A 15,968-nucleotide genomic window follows, 5' to 3' on the forward strand; every position below is an offset into this window, starting at 1 on the left:
ATGTATCTATACATTTATTTGTTGATGAGCTAGTAGTATTTAACAAATATTACAATTCTGAGATTTTTCACTCCTGGTGAAGCATGTGATTGCATTTTCCATGACTGGATACTTGCTAGATGTTTTTAAGTACTATAAAGAGTAACAGCCACTTTCAAATTGAACACAGGAATCTCATCTAAAAGTCAATCACTTTATTTATCGCCCTCTGTTCCAGGCTGACCTTATTCCCTGTTCACTTTTCCACTGGACTGATTTCAATTTTGTTTCATAGCAGAATGAAACATTTACTAAAATATGTAGGATAATTACAATCAAAAATGGAATGTCTCTGTGATTGAGAAGCCTTGGTTGGCATCACTATAGGTAAATCCAAATGAGAGGCTGGAGAGAAAAAGCCAGACCTCATATTATTTCACACCCTGGTTTGAGCAAGCAACTGGTAAGGTCTGTAGCTTTTGATTCAGCTTTAATGGCTTTTGCAATACCACCTTCTCAAACACTTCTTTTTAGCTGCACATCATCAGTGTCTTTGTTTCTTTTTATTGGGTGATCACTCTTCCTTGTTTTTCATATGATAGGTAAAAGGTATATTTAATACCAGACTAAGTTAATATCCAGGTTTTTAGGATTTTAGGGTCAGATATGTTCAAATGTGGTAGGAAAAGTCATTATAAGACTGGAAATAATAAATATTTTTTTTCAGATTTATCTTACACTTTCTTCCACACACAAGTGCTAGGGCATCACCTAAGAAACAACAGCATATATTTTTATACAGCAGAGGCTGCAGCAGTAGATTTCTTTTCCTAAAAAGCAACGTAATGACCTTTCTACCACCCAGAAATTATGGGGTTTTAATGCTTGTCTTCCTTCACTTGCTCTAGTATACAAATTATGTGAATTAGTTTATAAAGTCAAATGATATTTTAAAGAAGACTATTGAGAAAGTTAGCATATTAGGAGGACAAAGGACTGTGGAAGAAAGACAAAAGCATAAAACAATAAAAGAGGAATGTGACTTTAACAATTAAATTGGTTAAATACAAAGAATAAAAGAATAAAACACACAGGCATGCATTTACTGCTGAGTGTAATTAAAGAGCAGAACTAACACTGTTAGTATTGTTTTCCATGTGCCTCACCATGACACGTTATGTCCTGGTTTACACCAGAGGACACCTAGGGATGTGATTGATGCCTCAAACCTAACAACATGTATGAGGTGTTTGAACACTGCCCTTATGTTACAGTCCTCCCTCCATTCTGTAGATGTAACTTAATGTTTGGATGCTGCAAGATCTAAGTCCAAGCATGAAGGGTTGGGTGCAAATAGAAAGTTTTATTTGGTGAACAGAAATATGAAGACCTGGTAAAGATTTGGCAAGTCTGTTGAAAGAGAGAGAAAGACAGGAGAGGGAGAGAGAGAGATAAGATCCTGTGACATCCTGATGATCCTTCTCCCTGGGGTGGTGGGCCAGTCCTAGGCAGGTCTGCAGTCTGGCAGCAAAGGATTTTTGCATTGGAGTTCCTTATATGCTCTTGGAGTGGCTGTGGCTCTCAGTTTTCTGCTGCACTTCTGTAGATTCCAAAATTCAGGAATGTTGCTTTCTCTAAGTTTTCCCTGCACACACTGTAAGCACACCAGATACCATTGTCTGGGGATCACCCTTACGCCGCCCAACAGTCCTTGGCCAGTTTGAGACAGCTCACTGACAGCTCATCTGGGAGAGAGCCCTCATCTGACATTCCCATCTTTGTGCTCATCAGGAGACCAGTGTCCAACATTCCATTTGCCAATTGTCATTTGAGGCAAAGCCAATTCTGCTGAATGGAACCTCACACTAACTTGGCCAGCCCTGAACTGGTCAGACAGTTGACTTACATCATCATTGTAGGTCCCTTCCAACACCAGTAGTCTATTGGTGTAGAGGCATTTCAGTGACACTGTTAACTGTCTCTCCTTTTAGAGGAACATACCTATTTTCCTAATTTTTTAATTGATGTTTGGAACTGTACTGCATTGTGGTATGTATTACTTAAATGTAAATTCCACTTCTAGCAGCATGGGAGTACCTCACTTTGTTGTTATGTCTGGCTTGTACTACATTTATTCTTAAGGCAGTATTTAAATCAGAAAAAAAAGCATAAGAAAAATGGTGCCTCTTATAGTGAATGGATTATTTGTGCATTTTTTAGCATTCCTTATCTCATTTGTTAGAGTATTACTAAAATCTCTGAAAAACTCAGCAAAATGCCAATTTTAACAGGGCATTGAGTGTTTCCTGCTGACAAATGAATAATCTGGCATAACTCTAGCCATGGATGTTTGTTGCTGCCATGGCTGTTGTACTTCCTGGCTTCTTTCAGTAGAATTTTGCTGCATGAACTGATTTGTTGGTAAACTGTCCCTACATTTGATGTAATGGAGAAGACAGCTTGCTCACAGTAAAATAACTTTCATAAGGCAATATTACATGAAACCAGATGATATGACATCCGTTGTTGAGAGGTGCTGAAAATGATAGTTACACAAAAGATCTCTTTGGATTACAAATGCATGTATGAAAATTGCCGGCTGTATTTATTGTCAATTATAAGATAATTCTTTAATCTGTTTTTAAAAAAGGGTCCTTTACCTTTGCACAGCTGTTGTAGGGATTCTCAGATGTGGACTCCATGTGAGGGTTAGAGAATTTGAATAAGGATTAGCTTCTTAAGTTTCCTCCCTTTTGCAGAAGTGGGTGAAAAAGTGAACTGAGAAAGGTAGTATTGCCATAAAAGTCTGGGCAAGAGTTTCTTCCACACAGTGAATGGGTAGCACTCCAAGGCTGATGGAGAAATTTTCAGTCAGGTCATACAGCCTCATAGGAAGACAGGTAAGGTTTAGACACTTGTAAAGGTCCAACTTTAACTACTAGTGGTGATCTGTGGGAGAGAAGGTCATGGGCTACCATGTGCTACTCACAAACAGCTTTCTCTGAAGCTGCTATAAATGTCCTCTCACATGTCAAAACTTCCACCAGGCACAAGGAGCATGTAGTGCCTGTTCTCGAAGGTATTTGAGGAAGTTACAACTGCTCTGGGCCAGAGATGCTTTTTTCTTCATGATCATTCTGTAAATTCAGAACAATTTCCTGCCATAGTTAGAAATATATTCATGAACAGGTTTCATAGAGCATCTGGGTGATAAGGTGGTCCTGTTGAAAAACATTAATCACATAATCCCATTTTTTTCAACTGCAAACACTGAAATAGCTTTCAGGATATGTTGTTATAACTTTGTGTTCTCCAGAAAGATAAATCAATTAATTGTATAATATTGCATTGGTTTTTTATTTTATATTTTTATATTTTATATATTTTATATTTTAATTTTTATATTATATTTTATATATTTTTATTCTTTTCTAATGAGAAACTTGTAATGTGAATACAAAACCTCCATGTTTGATAAGTAAAATTGGTGGTAGGTATAATATCCTGTCATTAAAGAGGGCAGATGAAACACCCACTGATGCTCTCATGCCTAAGGACATGCTTACAGTGTCAGCTGCTCTCCAAGCTGCCATGGCACTCCCGTGATGCTACCTGGTGACAGCTTAAAATTCCAATCCAGCTACCAGCCATGAAAGCATTAGGCCATTCTTTGAGACTACAAGGAGCAGAGCAAGTAGAAGGAACAAATACATTTAAGCTCTGTCTTAGAGGAAAAAATGACCATTTTCATGGTCTATTAATTTTTTAGACTTTGTCTTTTGTTTGGATTCACGAGCTTTTCTTTTTCTCTTTTTACAGCTGTTCCCCGCACAAGTGATACGCAGTGTAGCTCTATTCCAGAGCCTAGGTATGGAAGGAGAATTGGCTCTGAGTTTTCAGCAGGCTCTGTTGTTCGATTTGAGTGTAGTCCTGGCTATCTTCTCCAAGGCTCAAAAGCTATCCGGTGCCAGTCTGTACCTAATGCCTTAGCTCAATGGAATGACACAGTACCGAGCTGCATTGGTAAGCAATTACATTTAAGTCATCTGTTCTGTCATACACGTCTCTGAAGCAGAATTCAGAAACTGTTTCAGAAAATGGCATTTACCACATAAATTCTCTCATTCCATTAATACCAACCATGCCCAAATTAAAAAGGCAGTTTTGCATATCAAAAATTAATTAAGTATTCTCTGGCTGGTTGGCAGTATGGTGTTTTGTATAATGACAGACTACATGAACGAGCGTGATACACATTTTCTTGAACATTCATTATTTTCATGACTCATCTACAGATTGAAATACAGGGCAGAATTCAGTTCCCCAGAAGTGTCTTTACCAGTTTTATTACACTGTACTTGGTTATTTCTATCACACAAAGGAGGATGATTTCTCTTTTCAAATACAAGCAATGTGTACATTTTTAATTATTGCCAATTTTATTCAGTTTGTCAATAGACCTGCAGTGTGATAATGTTTAGCATTTGAGATTGTTTTTATAAATGTTGTAAGGTTTTTTTTCTTCCCCTCCTTAGATTTATGTCCAGAAGTCATTGGCATCCCTAGGAATTTACTCAATAAGTTATTAGCATTCTAAAAATAAATATTGTAGGTGTCTTATTTTCTGTGTATTCTTTTTTTGTTGTTGTTGCTTTTGTTTGGTTGGTTTTGTTTTGTTTTGGTTTTGTTTAAGTTAGTTCTGTTTTCTGGAACCTTAAAGAAGTAATTGTATATACAGTAAAGATATTTAATGTACCACCAGCTAGATCCAATATTGGAACTATCTTAGGCTCTGGTTATATTCATGTGATTTCTGTCAATCATTGTTGTGTTTACTGTTATGCCTTTACAGTTTGTTGTTATTCTCAAGTAAGACACAATTAGGCTGTGCTCCTAGGCTGTTCCTGGCTGCACATGCTCAAAATTAAGTTAATTTTTTAATTGTTTATTCATGCAAGTTGCATCTTATGCTTGGTATTTTTCATGTATTTTGGAAACATTACTTTCTAAGTTCAGATCTTTGCTTTACATCTATATGTTTATGCTACAGAAGGGAATTATTATAATTAGCTTATTTTTGCAATTATTTTGCAATTATTACTGCTTTTATGTTCTCTGATGTGATATGAGTTTTGGAATAATTCACTCTAATACTTTTTTCCAGTGCCCTGCAGTGGGAATTTTACTGAGCGGAGAGGTACTATTCTTTCACCAGGTTATCCTGAACCTTATGGTAACAGCTTGAATTGTGTATGGAAAATCATAGTGACTGAGGGATCAGGTATTCAGGCAAGTCTATATTCTGTCAAGCATGGAATATTAAGTACTTTGTGGTTCTGTTTTAAAAGTAATTGTTTATTACTCTAGAAGCTTTTGAAACTAGCAATCAGTAAGATAATGTTTTGGGATAATTGAAATATTTGTGCTTTGTTTTTCTCAGTATTGTTATTTTGCTAAGTTTATTCTCCAATACTTTATTTTTGCATGGGGTTATGAATGAGAAATGGTTAACAAGCAGCTTTCTCTTTTAACTGTGTAGAATATTGAAATCAGGTCCCGATCCTTCAATCTGGTATGCAAATGCCAACCCTTTCTGTCTGCTAGGATATCACTGAGTCACTTGAAAGGTCTGCAGCTGTCCTGATTATCTGCTCATTTGCACTTTGAGTAATTATTTATAACTATGCAACACATGCAAAATCCTTCTTAAGTAGTGTCTTATTTTCTAAGAGTTAAGACAATTTGTAAAGGGAACACTACTGTTTTATTTATATTTTATACTTGGGTGTTTTTTGGATCAGCTAATTTATATTTTCTTTGCAACATGTTCTCTTGTTATGTTTTTCTTAGCAGAACATTTAAAAAATACACATGGCTAGCTCGTTTAAAAAGTACCATGGTGTTGTTTTACAGATCCAGGTAATCAGCTTTGCCACTGAACATAACTGGGACTCTCTTGAAATATATGATGGTGGAGATATGACAGCACCGCGCCTTGGGAGCTTTTCAGGTGGGGATATGCCATGACTTAAACATACAGTTCTATACATAGGTGTGTGAGAGATCATGTCTTTCTCACACATACAGACAAGGATTATATCTGCATTCCATTATTTGTGATATAATATGAAATACAATCATTTTGGGGAAATTTCAGATGATGTAAATGCACTATATTCAGCAAGTTGAAAGAGAAATTTGACATGTTTAGCTTTGATTTGCTGGATTTAGATGAGAATTCTCTCCCAAAATTTCCTTATCGTACCTACCTCTACTATAAGGAATATATAGTGATAAAACTTGTACTGACATTCAAGGAGCTTCCTTAGGGAAGAGAACAAGTTATTACTACTGGGACGTAGCAATCCATGTAATTTGTTGTTTCACATGTTCATCAGGCAAAAATAGTTTTACTCCTTTTTTCATAAGACAGTTTTTCTAGAAAGAGCATGTTCTATAAACCAAGCCAAGAGAAAGAGATATCTCATACATAATTAAGTAACTAATAATATTCATTAGATAGAATTATAGACTCTATCACAAACTTATTCTGATCATGGTATAGCTGAAAGACTTGGTGCAATTTTGCCTTTCTGGTGGCTTCAGGAACCTTTAAAGTATAGTATCTGTATTGGATATGTAAGGAAAGGATTAATTATATTTATTATATTAATTGGATATTGAATTAAAAAATATAAAGTTGCACCTCAAAATTACATATTGAAATGTGTTGTGACTTAACCCTAGTAGGCAGCTCAGCCCCACCCAGCTACTTGCTCCCTCCCAAACTGGGGGATTGGGGAGGAAGGTGGAAGTGGAAAGGTGAGAAAACTGCTGGATTGAGATATAATAAATAAAGCAAAAGCTGCATGTGCAAACAAAGCAAAAAAAAAGGAATGCATTCACTACTTCCTGTCTTCAGGCAGTTCATCCATCTCCAGGCCAGCAGGACTCCATCCTGTGTAACAGTTACTTGTGAGGAAAAATGACATAACTGCCAACATCCCACCTTTCCTCTTTGATCTCCCAGCTTTCATTGCCAAGCATGACATCATATGGTATGGAATATACCTTTTGTCAGTTGGTGTCAGCTGTCCCAGCTGTACCCCTTCCAATTTCTTGCCCACCCCCAGCAAATTCATGGGTGTGACTGTGTGAGAAACAGAGATGATCTTGGCACTGTGTAAGCACTGCTCAGCAGAAAGTAAACCATCCCTGTGTTATCAGCACTGTTCTGCTCAAAAATCTAGAACACAGCACCATGCCAGCTACTGTGAAGAAATTTAACTCTATCCCAGCCACACCCAGTACAAAGGGCTATAGATTTTGTATTAAATTCTAGTAATTGTGCTGTATATTAAGTTGGCAATAAGGAAGAAATAAATTATGAAATATCATCAGCTTTTCACAAGAGAAATATATGGCAAATACGTTGGACCCATTGAATAAAGAACTGGTGAAATTATCCTTTTAGCATTCTATTTAACAGTCTGAAGACTCAAATCACTTGCTTATTCTATAGTAAAAATGTACCATCTTGCTTTAGTTTAAAAGCCTTCCTAATTTCCAAGAACACTGAAAAAGATAGTCTTTTAGTTTACAAATATTTCATTGGAGATAGAGTAGCACAGCTTTATTGTGGACTTATCTTTTTTGTATAATGAATGTCAGTTGACTTACTGAAAATGAAGTTGACTTTTTTTGTGTATGGGGAAGTCCTAATGAAGAATATTTAAACATGACATGAAATCCGCTGTTCTCAAAACTGATCAAGTAAAATTACAGTGAAACAGGACTGAGAAATAAGTGGTATAATTCAGAAGGCATAATTTCTCGTACTAAATTTTGTACAATACCTTTGTCTTCTGATTTCCTATCTGAATTTATGTCTTCTAAACATGCATTCTAGATGCACAGGTGTACAACAAATGACTAATAACTTACTAAACTGTGTCATGGAGTTGATTTGGAAAGGTGAATTAACTTGGGGTATGTTTTTTAAGGAAGATTTTACAAATACTACTGCAAACTCTCCCTGTGTCAGGGCACATTCAGAGGAATTAGAAAACTATAAAATATTTTTGCTTTCAATATTACTGGTTCATCAAAGCAGTCCTCATGGCTCATAAGAAAATAAAAATAAGATTGTTTTAAAAAGGCAACCATCAAAATTATTTCTCAGTCTTTTACAAAAGTTGCTGTACCACTTACCAAATATATATCGGTATAGCAGATTTTTGATTAATGAATGAAGCTTAGTTACCTTACCAAATGCTTGAATGATACAGATTCATTAATGAGGGACAAAGTGAATTATTTTCATATTATTACTGATGAATTTTACGATGAGTAGACTTTTGTGGGGAAGAGCTTACATGATGTTATCCATCATTCTGTCCAATCACGTCTTTAAAACCTCCAGTGAAGGGGACTTTGCCATGTCTCTTCACTGGGGAGGTTGCTCCAGTGTTTGATTTTTCTCACTGCTAAAAATGTCTTTCTAGTGTTGAGATGAAACCTGTCCCAGTGCAACTTTGACCTGTTGTCCCTTATGTTCTCTGTACGGCTCCCTGTGAAGATAGAGCCTCTGACCTCCTTATAGCTGCTCTTTGAGTACCAGAATTCTGTGATGAGGTCCCCCTTGGAGCCTTCTCCTTTAGCTTTTCTAAATAAGGCAGGTTATGCAGCCTTTGAATCATATTCATGACCCTTCTTTGGACACTCTCCTGTCCACCTGTGTCTTTCTTGAATTGTGGGGACCAGAACTGGACAGAGTACTCCAGGTACAGTGTGGCAAGCACTGGGTAGACTGGGATGATCTCATCTCTATGTCAGCTAGTAATGTCCCATTGGGTGCAACCCAGGAGGCCGTTTAACTTTGCTGTTACAGGAGTGCAATCCTGAGTCACATTCAGCTTGTTGTCCACTAGGACCCCCAGGTCACTTTAGCAAGGCTGCTTCCCAGCCACACAGATCCTAGCCTATACAAGTACTCTTTGCAAGGCTTTGCACCTCTTTTTATTGAACTTCAATGCAGTTCTTGCTAATCCAGTTTTTCAGCCTGTCCAGGTCTCTGTAAGATGTCTGACATGTCCACCTCACCACCCAGTTTAATGGCATTGGCAAACTTGGTAGAGGTGCTTTCAATTCCATCATCCAGATTGTTTATGAAGATGTTTAAACAGTCTTTACATGCTTGTGACAGGCTGCCAGCCTGAACTCTGGCACTGAATCTGGCAATTATGGGAATTAAAAACTGTAGCCTCATTTATTTCATATGGTACAATAAGACATTATTTCTCACCTTATTGAATATCACCCTCTAAGGAAGTGAAAGACTGGTGTTAAATATTAGCAGATTTTACAAAGGAATAGCAGAAGAGCAGTTTGTTCAAAAAAGTATAATTATTCTGTGTCAGCAACCTCATTCTTAGAGAACAGGTTAAACATCTTTAAATGTATTTCAAATTCCTTATGGATACTGTAAAAATCCTCCCTCCGGGAAGTTGTTCCACTATGTTATGTAATCCATTAGGCATTGTGTGATGTATACACTCAATACTGTCTATGAATTTCCATGCTTGGAGCTTCCATGCCATTAGTAAAAGCTGACTTGTCTTCTTTCAGCTCCTCACTATTTATATCAAGATTTTGCTTGATAAAGTTTTAGTTTTAAAAGTATTTACCATTAGTTTAGACTGTAGACTTATGAAGACAAATATTTCCATCATTTCTTTTTAAGCCCTGGTTTCAAACTCATACCTAGACAACTCACATTTACTACAGCGAATGCCTCACAGAAAGCGATTTCCTATACAGCCACCATTTAAGTTCATTAGCCACTTGATATTGTCTTTGACAGTAATCAGAAAAATAATGCAATATTCAGCCTCAGGAGATATTCCATCATTAGACTGTAGAATTTGAATTACATAGTAGACATGTGTCAGCAAAGAAAACGTTGTGTCAGACTTAGCAATGCTAGTGACAAAGAATGTGTCCAGGGTTAGCGATCAGCTTGTTGTGTTGCACATGCTGAAGTCAGTGGCACACGATGTTGTTATGGTCATTTGAAATAGATAGAGCTATTATGGATATTTTTGTTGTTTTTTCTGTTTCTTTGTTGTTGTTTTTTTTTTTTAGATGTGTTGCAGTTGGAGTGGACACATTAAAAAAATCTGGAGTGCTCTGTTAGTAGTGCAGGCTATTCTACGTGTTCTATGTGTAGAAAAAAGGAAGAATTTGTTTGAATGTGCTTACTTAGTACCTTAGTACTTGTAATCAAAATTTTCTTGAATCTTCATGAGGAAATAAGGCAGAACATAACAGAATGTTTGAGATTTCCATGCACATAGTGAGCAAAAAATGAGACTGTCTGGTTCAGTCATAGTTATGTCTTTTCAATATAAAACTGTGACAGATCAGCATGCTAAAATTTATTCCATAACTTTTATTTTTTCAGGTACAACTGTGCCAGCATTATTGAATAGCACCTCCAATCAACTTTACCTGCATTTCCATTCAGACATTAGTGTGGCAGCAGCTGGATTTCACCTGGAATACAAAAGTAAGACTGCTCACTTTTTGAAAATTTCTAAGGAAAAAGAATGTGTATAGAAAATGAGAGAATTTCTATTGTTCTTTGGGTTTGTTTTGGTTTTTTTATTATTTTGGTTTAGGTTTTTTAATTTATTTTTTCTTCTGTGACTGCCAAATTCTACTCAGCATGAACCTGATAGAAGTGAAATCTATTAAACTGAAATACTAACTGAAGTGACATATGAAATTGCTGAATAGCAGCTTTCACAAATGATCAGCATGTAACAAATCAATGTGGCAATTCAGAATAACATTTTAAAAATGCAGGGTTTATTATTCTGTGGTGTTTTTTCAACTTAGTTCAGCTTAGTTCAGAAATTGAGGTAAAAAAAAAAAAAAAGGTTAATTTCACTGCTTGGAAATAAATGAAACCAGAACAGATAATATTTTATTTTCCTATTCATGCATGCATATATATGTATTCCTTGCTGTTCTTTTCTTTCCCTCAAATTCTTTTCTCTCAGAAGATATTGCTGTAATTGCAAAACAAGAAAAAGAGGAAAACAAAAGCATTATAATCTCAGACCTGGAAGAAAACACCACAGTTAACTTATTAAATCACTGGTTACATGAACAGTACAATCTAAGAATTTTAATGGCAAATTGTGCTATATATTAACTTTATATATGTCTTTGAGCAGCTTGGTCCTAAAAATTTAGGATTATTGGATTACCTCACATGATTATATTCAATCCAAACCTACACGTTTGTATTATTGCCTCTGTTATGTCCTCTGACTTGACCCAGGTGACAGGCATATTTTACTTCCCAGGCCTGGGTTTCCCTTTGAGGGAAAGTTTACCCTTTCAGAGTAACCAATGACGGCCCTCTGGGACCATCCTGGTACCCCTGCACCTGAACACAAGATTTAATTAGAGCTATGAATGAACAAAAGCACAAAAATTGATACTTCAACCATTATGTATGTTCAAGCACAATCACAAAGGCTGAATATTTAGATCACAAAATCCACAATACAAGAGTATTAACCTGGGAAAAGATGTGGTTACTAAAATGATTTTAGTAAAGAGAGAGAGAGAGAATAGGAGAAGAAAAGAGAGGTAACAGAAAATCACCTGTCCTGGATCCAGCGTTGGGCCAGCCAATGGGGGATGGTTGGTGTCGAAGAAACTCCAAACCCAAAAATGTAGCCCCTTATTTTATAAACCTGTTTCACTTATCCAGTCCTTTAAAACCTCTGTAAAAACTTTTGAATACTACAGGATAATAGTAGGTTCAGCACATTTGCTTGCATAATGATGCTTTTAACTGGACAAAGTTATTGCTAAGAATATTCTAGTCTTTAAAAATATAATGCGATGATGAGTTCACAGTCTGATGAATGCTTTGATGGAGGTCAAAAAGTAAATAATCTTTAATTTTTGAATATGAATATTTTCTTATAAAGGGCATTGACAAATTTTCCTTTAAATTGAGGGGGTTTTTTTTATTAAATTCATTCCAATATTATGGTCACAAAGTTAATAATCTTTTTAATGAGTACATATTAGTAACTAAACACATGGATGAACATTGATAATCAAACACTATCTAGGACTGAGACTGAAAATTGTATAAAATATAAATATGAACAGAATTTTAAAATACTAGATTTTCGACTCAGATATTTTATCTAAACATAATCCACAAGGTAGTCTTATGTTTTATTATACCTATGACTCCTGAAAAAAATACGTTCTGTTAATGAGTAAAAAGTATTCGAGTACACGCAGGGTCACTTGGATTTATGCTTTTGTTTGTCTCATAATTTCCAGTTCTACAACTGTGCTTTGTTAAAGCATCTATTGATTCAGCAGTTCCAATATTTCAGTGCCAGGGCTTTTCAGATATTCAATGCAGTGCTGGTCCAAGTAGAAACATCAGTATTTAGAGATTAGTTTAATTTTCTGCTGACAGTCTGGCAGGAAAGTGGCTTTATGGTCTCTTCAGGGCTAGCAGGAGTATTTTACATCTGTGTGTGCCTCTGAATACAGAAAATGTCCCAGCAAGAATTTACTACTTTATATTGAGTAGTCATATTTTAGATCAAGAAAACAGAGAAATACTTTTGTATGTAATAAGATGCTGATATTGCTGGTGTTTGACTATGAATTCTGAAGTATGTCTGTGATCATTTAGTCACCTAAATTGGAATAGAAGTGGCCTTTTGTTGAGAGATTGTCTTACTAAAGCAAACACAAAAATGTTTGACGTCTGGGAAGAAAACATTGAACATGGAATACTATGTTGGAGCATCAAATGCTTTTGACAAAAGCAAAGAAAAAGAAGGGCTAAATTAATAATCGTTGTAAACAAAACGAGTAGCTGTAACATTCAGTTATAGTATAAAAGGCCTCATTTTAATGTTTTCATCTTTTTTAAAGAAATGTGGGTGTCTGACTAGCAATATTAGAGGTCTTCAATATCAACAAAGAAGATGCAGCAGGATTCTAATTACCAGAAAAAATGGTCAGTCATTCAAGTTCAGATGTATAAAGAATACACCACTGCTGTGAGAGCAGAGACCTTTGCTTATACCTCCATTTAGAAGATAGAGCTGGACTTGAATGATTGTAGGGTGTAGGCAATTGGTCATGTTACTTAAGTAGGTATATCAGTAGGTTTTCAGTTATTATTTGCGTGTTTTTTAAAATTATAAAATAGAATTATAGATGCGAACAAAGGAGTTTGTCTCCTTTCCTGAAATTCTCTGTGTACCTCTGTGATCAGGATATTCCTCTGAGTAGTGGCAACATAGGTTCAAATTGTTGTAGTTAACCAGTACCTTCTCCCTTTTTGTAAGTTGACAGTAGCTGCTTTGGAGATATCTACTCCGTTGTCATCTTTCAGTTTGTCTTCACTGAAGACAGAGAAAACAGTGGATTCTGGTCCCTGAACTAAGGAAGGCCCTCCTTTGTCGTAGATTCTGCTCTTTATTGTAGTACCTATATTTTATGTAGTCACAACAAGAGGAAATTCAGTGACGTATGAAAAAAAATAGTGTTCCTAAGATAAATTACGTATTTCTGGAAAGATTGATATAACATCCCTTTCATTTCCTTATCAGAAAGCACACACTACATTAGAGAGAGGAAAAGAGAGCACAAAATTGCTGGGAAATATTGTCAATAAGTAAGAGCTGGTATCAGTGTAGATTCATTTTCAAACCAACAAAATTATGCCATGCTATATGAGCTGAAAAACTGTTTCTTGCTTTTGGAAAATAAAAGAAAAATAAATAGGAGTAATAAGTGTCAACAACATAATTACGCAAGCAAACTAGAATTAATGTGTATTTATGTATTTTCAAGTCTCCTGCATAGCACTTCAGCCATGTAGATGCAGATGAGTCTTTCAATGGTGTTTTACCTATGGACAGGCAGAAACATTAATGAAGAAGAAAAACTCCCCCAAAAATGCAAACCTTTTAGCTAGCCATCAGAGAGTTAAACATGATATGAGCATTGACTGATGTTTCAAGCTTGGTCTTAAAAATCTCATTAATAACAGTAATTTCAATATTTTTTTTTAATATCCAAACAAATTTTTAAAAAGTCTGGAAACAATTGGTGTGTGCTCATACAACATTCTACTTGAACCTCTCCATTGGAGTCATATCTATTTTAGTAAGAACTGAATATACAATGAATAGATATGTAGGTTTAGACTACAAATATCTAGAAGTATATGTGTAAAAATATCTAAATATAGCACTTAGAATTCAACTATTTCAGTAAAAATCCTGTTTTACGCACTCAATCTTTTAATACTGTCATCTAGCCTTATTACCGTGAATTAGGACATATGGCATAAGTCAGCATCATTCATTTTGTAAGCTTTTGTTTTACCACTATACCAAGATAATATAATACGTGTGGGGATTACTTACTGTCTCCTTTTCTGGAACTTCTGTACTGGATATATTCAAATGTTAAATTTTCTCAGGACCTAAAATAATGGATACACTGGTAAGGGGACAAGAGAACAATGACTATCTTTTGTAGTAGTTCTCTATCATAAAGATCTTTAATGAAGTCAAAAATAAAAATCAAACTAACAGTGAAGAAGGTGTTCTTCAAATAGCATATTTTTTTTTTGTAGGTTCAGGTTAAGATCTTTCATGCAATTTGTTTTTTACTGTGGTTCTCCAATGCAGGAATCTTTTCTTTTCCCTTTTTAAAAGCAGGTGTGAATCATAAATATGCCATTTTTAATTTAGCAGGTCCTGATCCTATCAGTATACCTATGCAACTCTACTAGGTGCTGACATGAATCTGACCCCTCCTGCAGTAGTTCATTGAGATAAATGCATTTTGTAGGCTGGTGGCTGAAGCATGAAGTTTTGGAAGGGACGGCTTTGGTTTTGATAAACAGCATCATCAAAATGGAAAAAAACCAATTCACTACAATTTGATGTTTTTAATGTAATAAAGAATAATATGTTTCAGTTAGCCATGTAGGGGCAGGAGGGAGGAATTAAAAAAATAAACCCGTATGACTTTTGGTCAAGCTGTCAGGAAATTCTTACATTGTTCAGTTTGCAGCTTTCTGAAATGGACACTAATGGCTATTCATACTGTCAGACACACCAGCAAGGATTTGGTTTTCTGTCAGCAATAGCAGTGACGTTTGCGCAGAATTTGAAGTAATTGTAGGCATGTATATAATTATGGAAGTGAGAGCGATTTGCCTTGTGGCACATCAGAGCCAAGAAAGTATTTAGCAGGCAGTAAGTGGAAGAAGGTCAGTGAGGGAGTTACCATTCTTGACAATGATGTGTTCTCTCTTGTACTACATTGCAGAACTGAGCTCTGAAGAGCACACACTAAGCAATCCTTGCCCTTTTTTTGGTGGTTCTTGGACTTGACATTTAACATGCTTTCCCTTTATTAGTGACTATTCATATGCAAGCTAGTTTAATGTGTTTCAGAGTCTCTGAATATTGAAGTTCTCTAGTTTGTCCCCAGATACCAGAATTTGTTTGCTTTCCCTCAAGCATTCTTAAGATTTTTTTGACCAGTTCTAAATAAACTAGTTATCTAACTAAATTAAGCTAGTACTATGTAATGATTAGAATGGTGAGGGTAAGTATTCACAATAATATTTGACTTAGTTTCCTGCTTTTCTTTGCTTCTGGGAAGGCAATATTGTGTCTTTATGTCAGGTATATAAAATGAAGTCAGTTATGAGTGGGTTTTGTGTATTCTTCTGTGATATTCTGATAGGATGTTCTATATTACAAATTGTATCCTCAAACCAAAGAAATAGTGTATATGAAATATTATGCAGAGTATAAGCATCTAGCAGAAAGAAAAAGTTTTTGCCAGGATATTAGAATATGTTAAAGATAAAATACATAGTGTAATACCTTATCTAACAATTGCACAGA

At 35.6% G+C, this 15,968-nt stretch overlaps 1 protein-coding gene across 1 annotated transcript in view; it reads left to right on the top strand.

Moving 5' to 3' along the window:
• Nucleotides 1-15,968, top strand: part of CSMD1 (CUB and Sushi multiple domains 1) — a 945,929-nt gene that overhangs the window by 816,791 nt on the left and 113,170 nt on the right. The window contains exons 34-37 of the mRNA XM_030448332.1: nt 3,799-4,002; nt 5,144-5,268; nt 5,893-5,989; nt 10,442-10,546. Of these exons, the coding sequence (XP_030304192.1) occupies nt 3,799-4,002; nt 5,144-5,268; nt 5,893-5,989; nt 10,442-10,546 (531 nt within the window). The remainder of the gene's footprint in view (nt 1-3,798; nt 4,003-5,143; nt 5,269-5,892; nt 5,990-10,441; nt 10,547-15,968) is intronic.

This window comes from Calypte anna, chromosome 3, assembly GCF_003957555.1.
Source record: "Calypte anna isolate BGI_N300 chromosome 3, bCalAnn1_v1.p, whole genome shotgun sequence".
Classification (NCBI taxonomy): domain Eukaryota; kingdom Metazoa; phylum Chordata; class Aves; order Apodiformes; family Trochilidae; genus Calypte; species Calypte anna.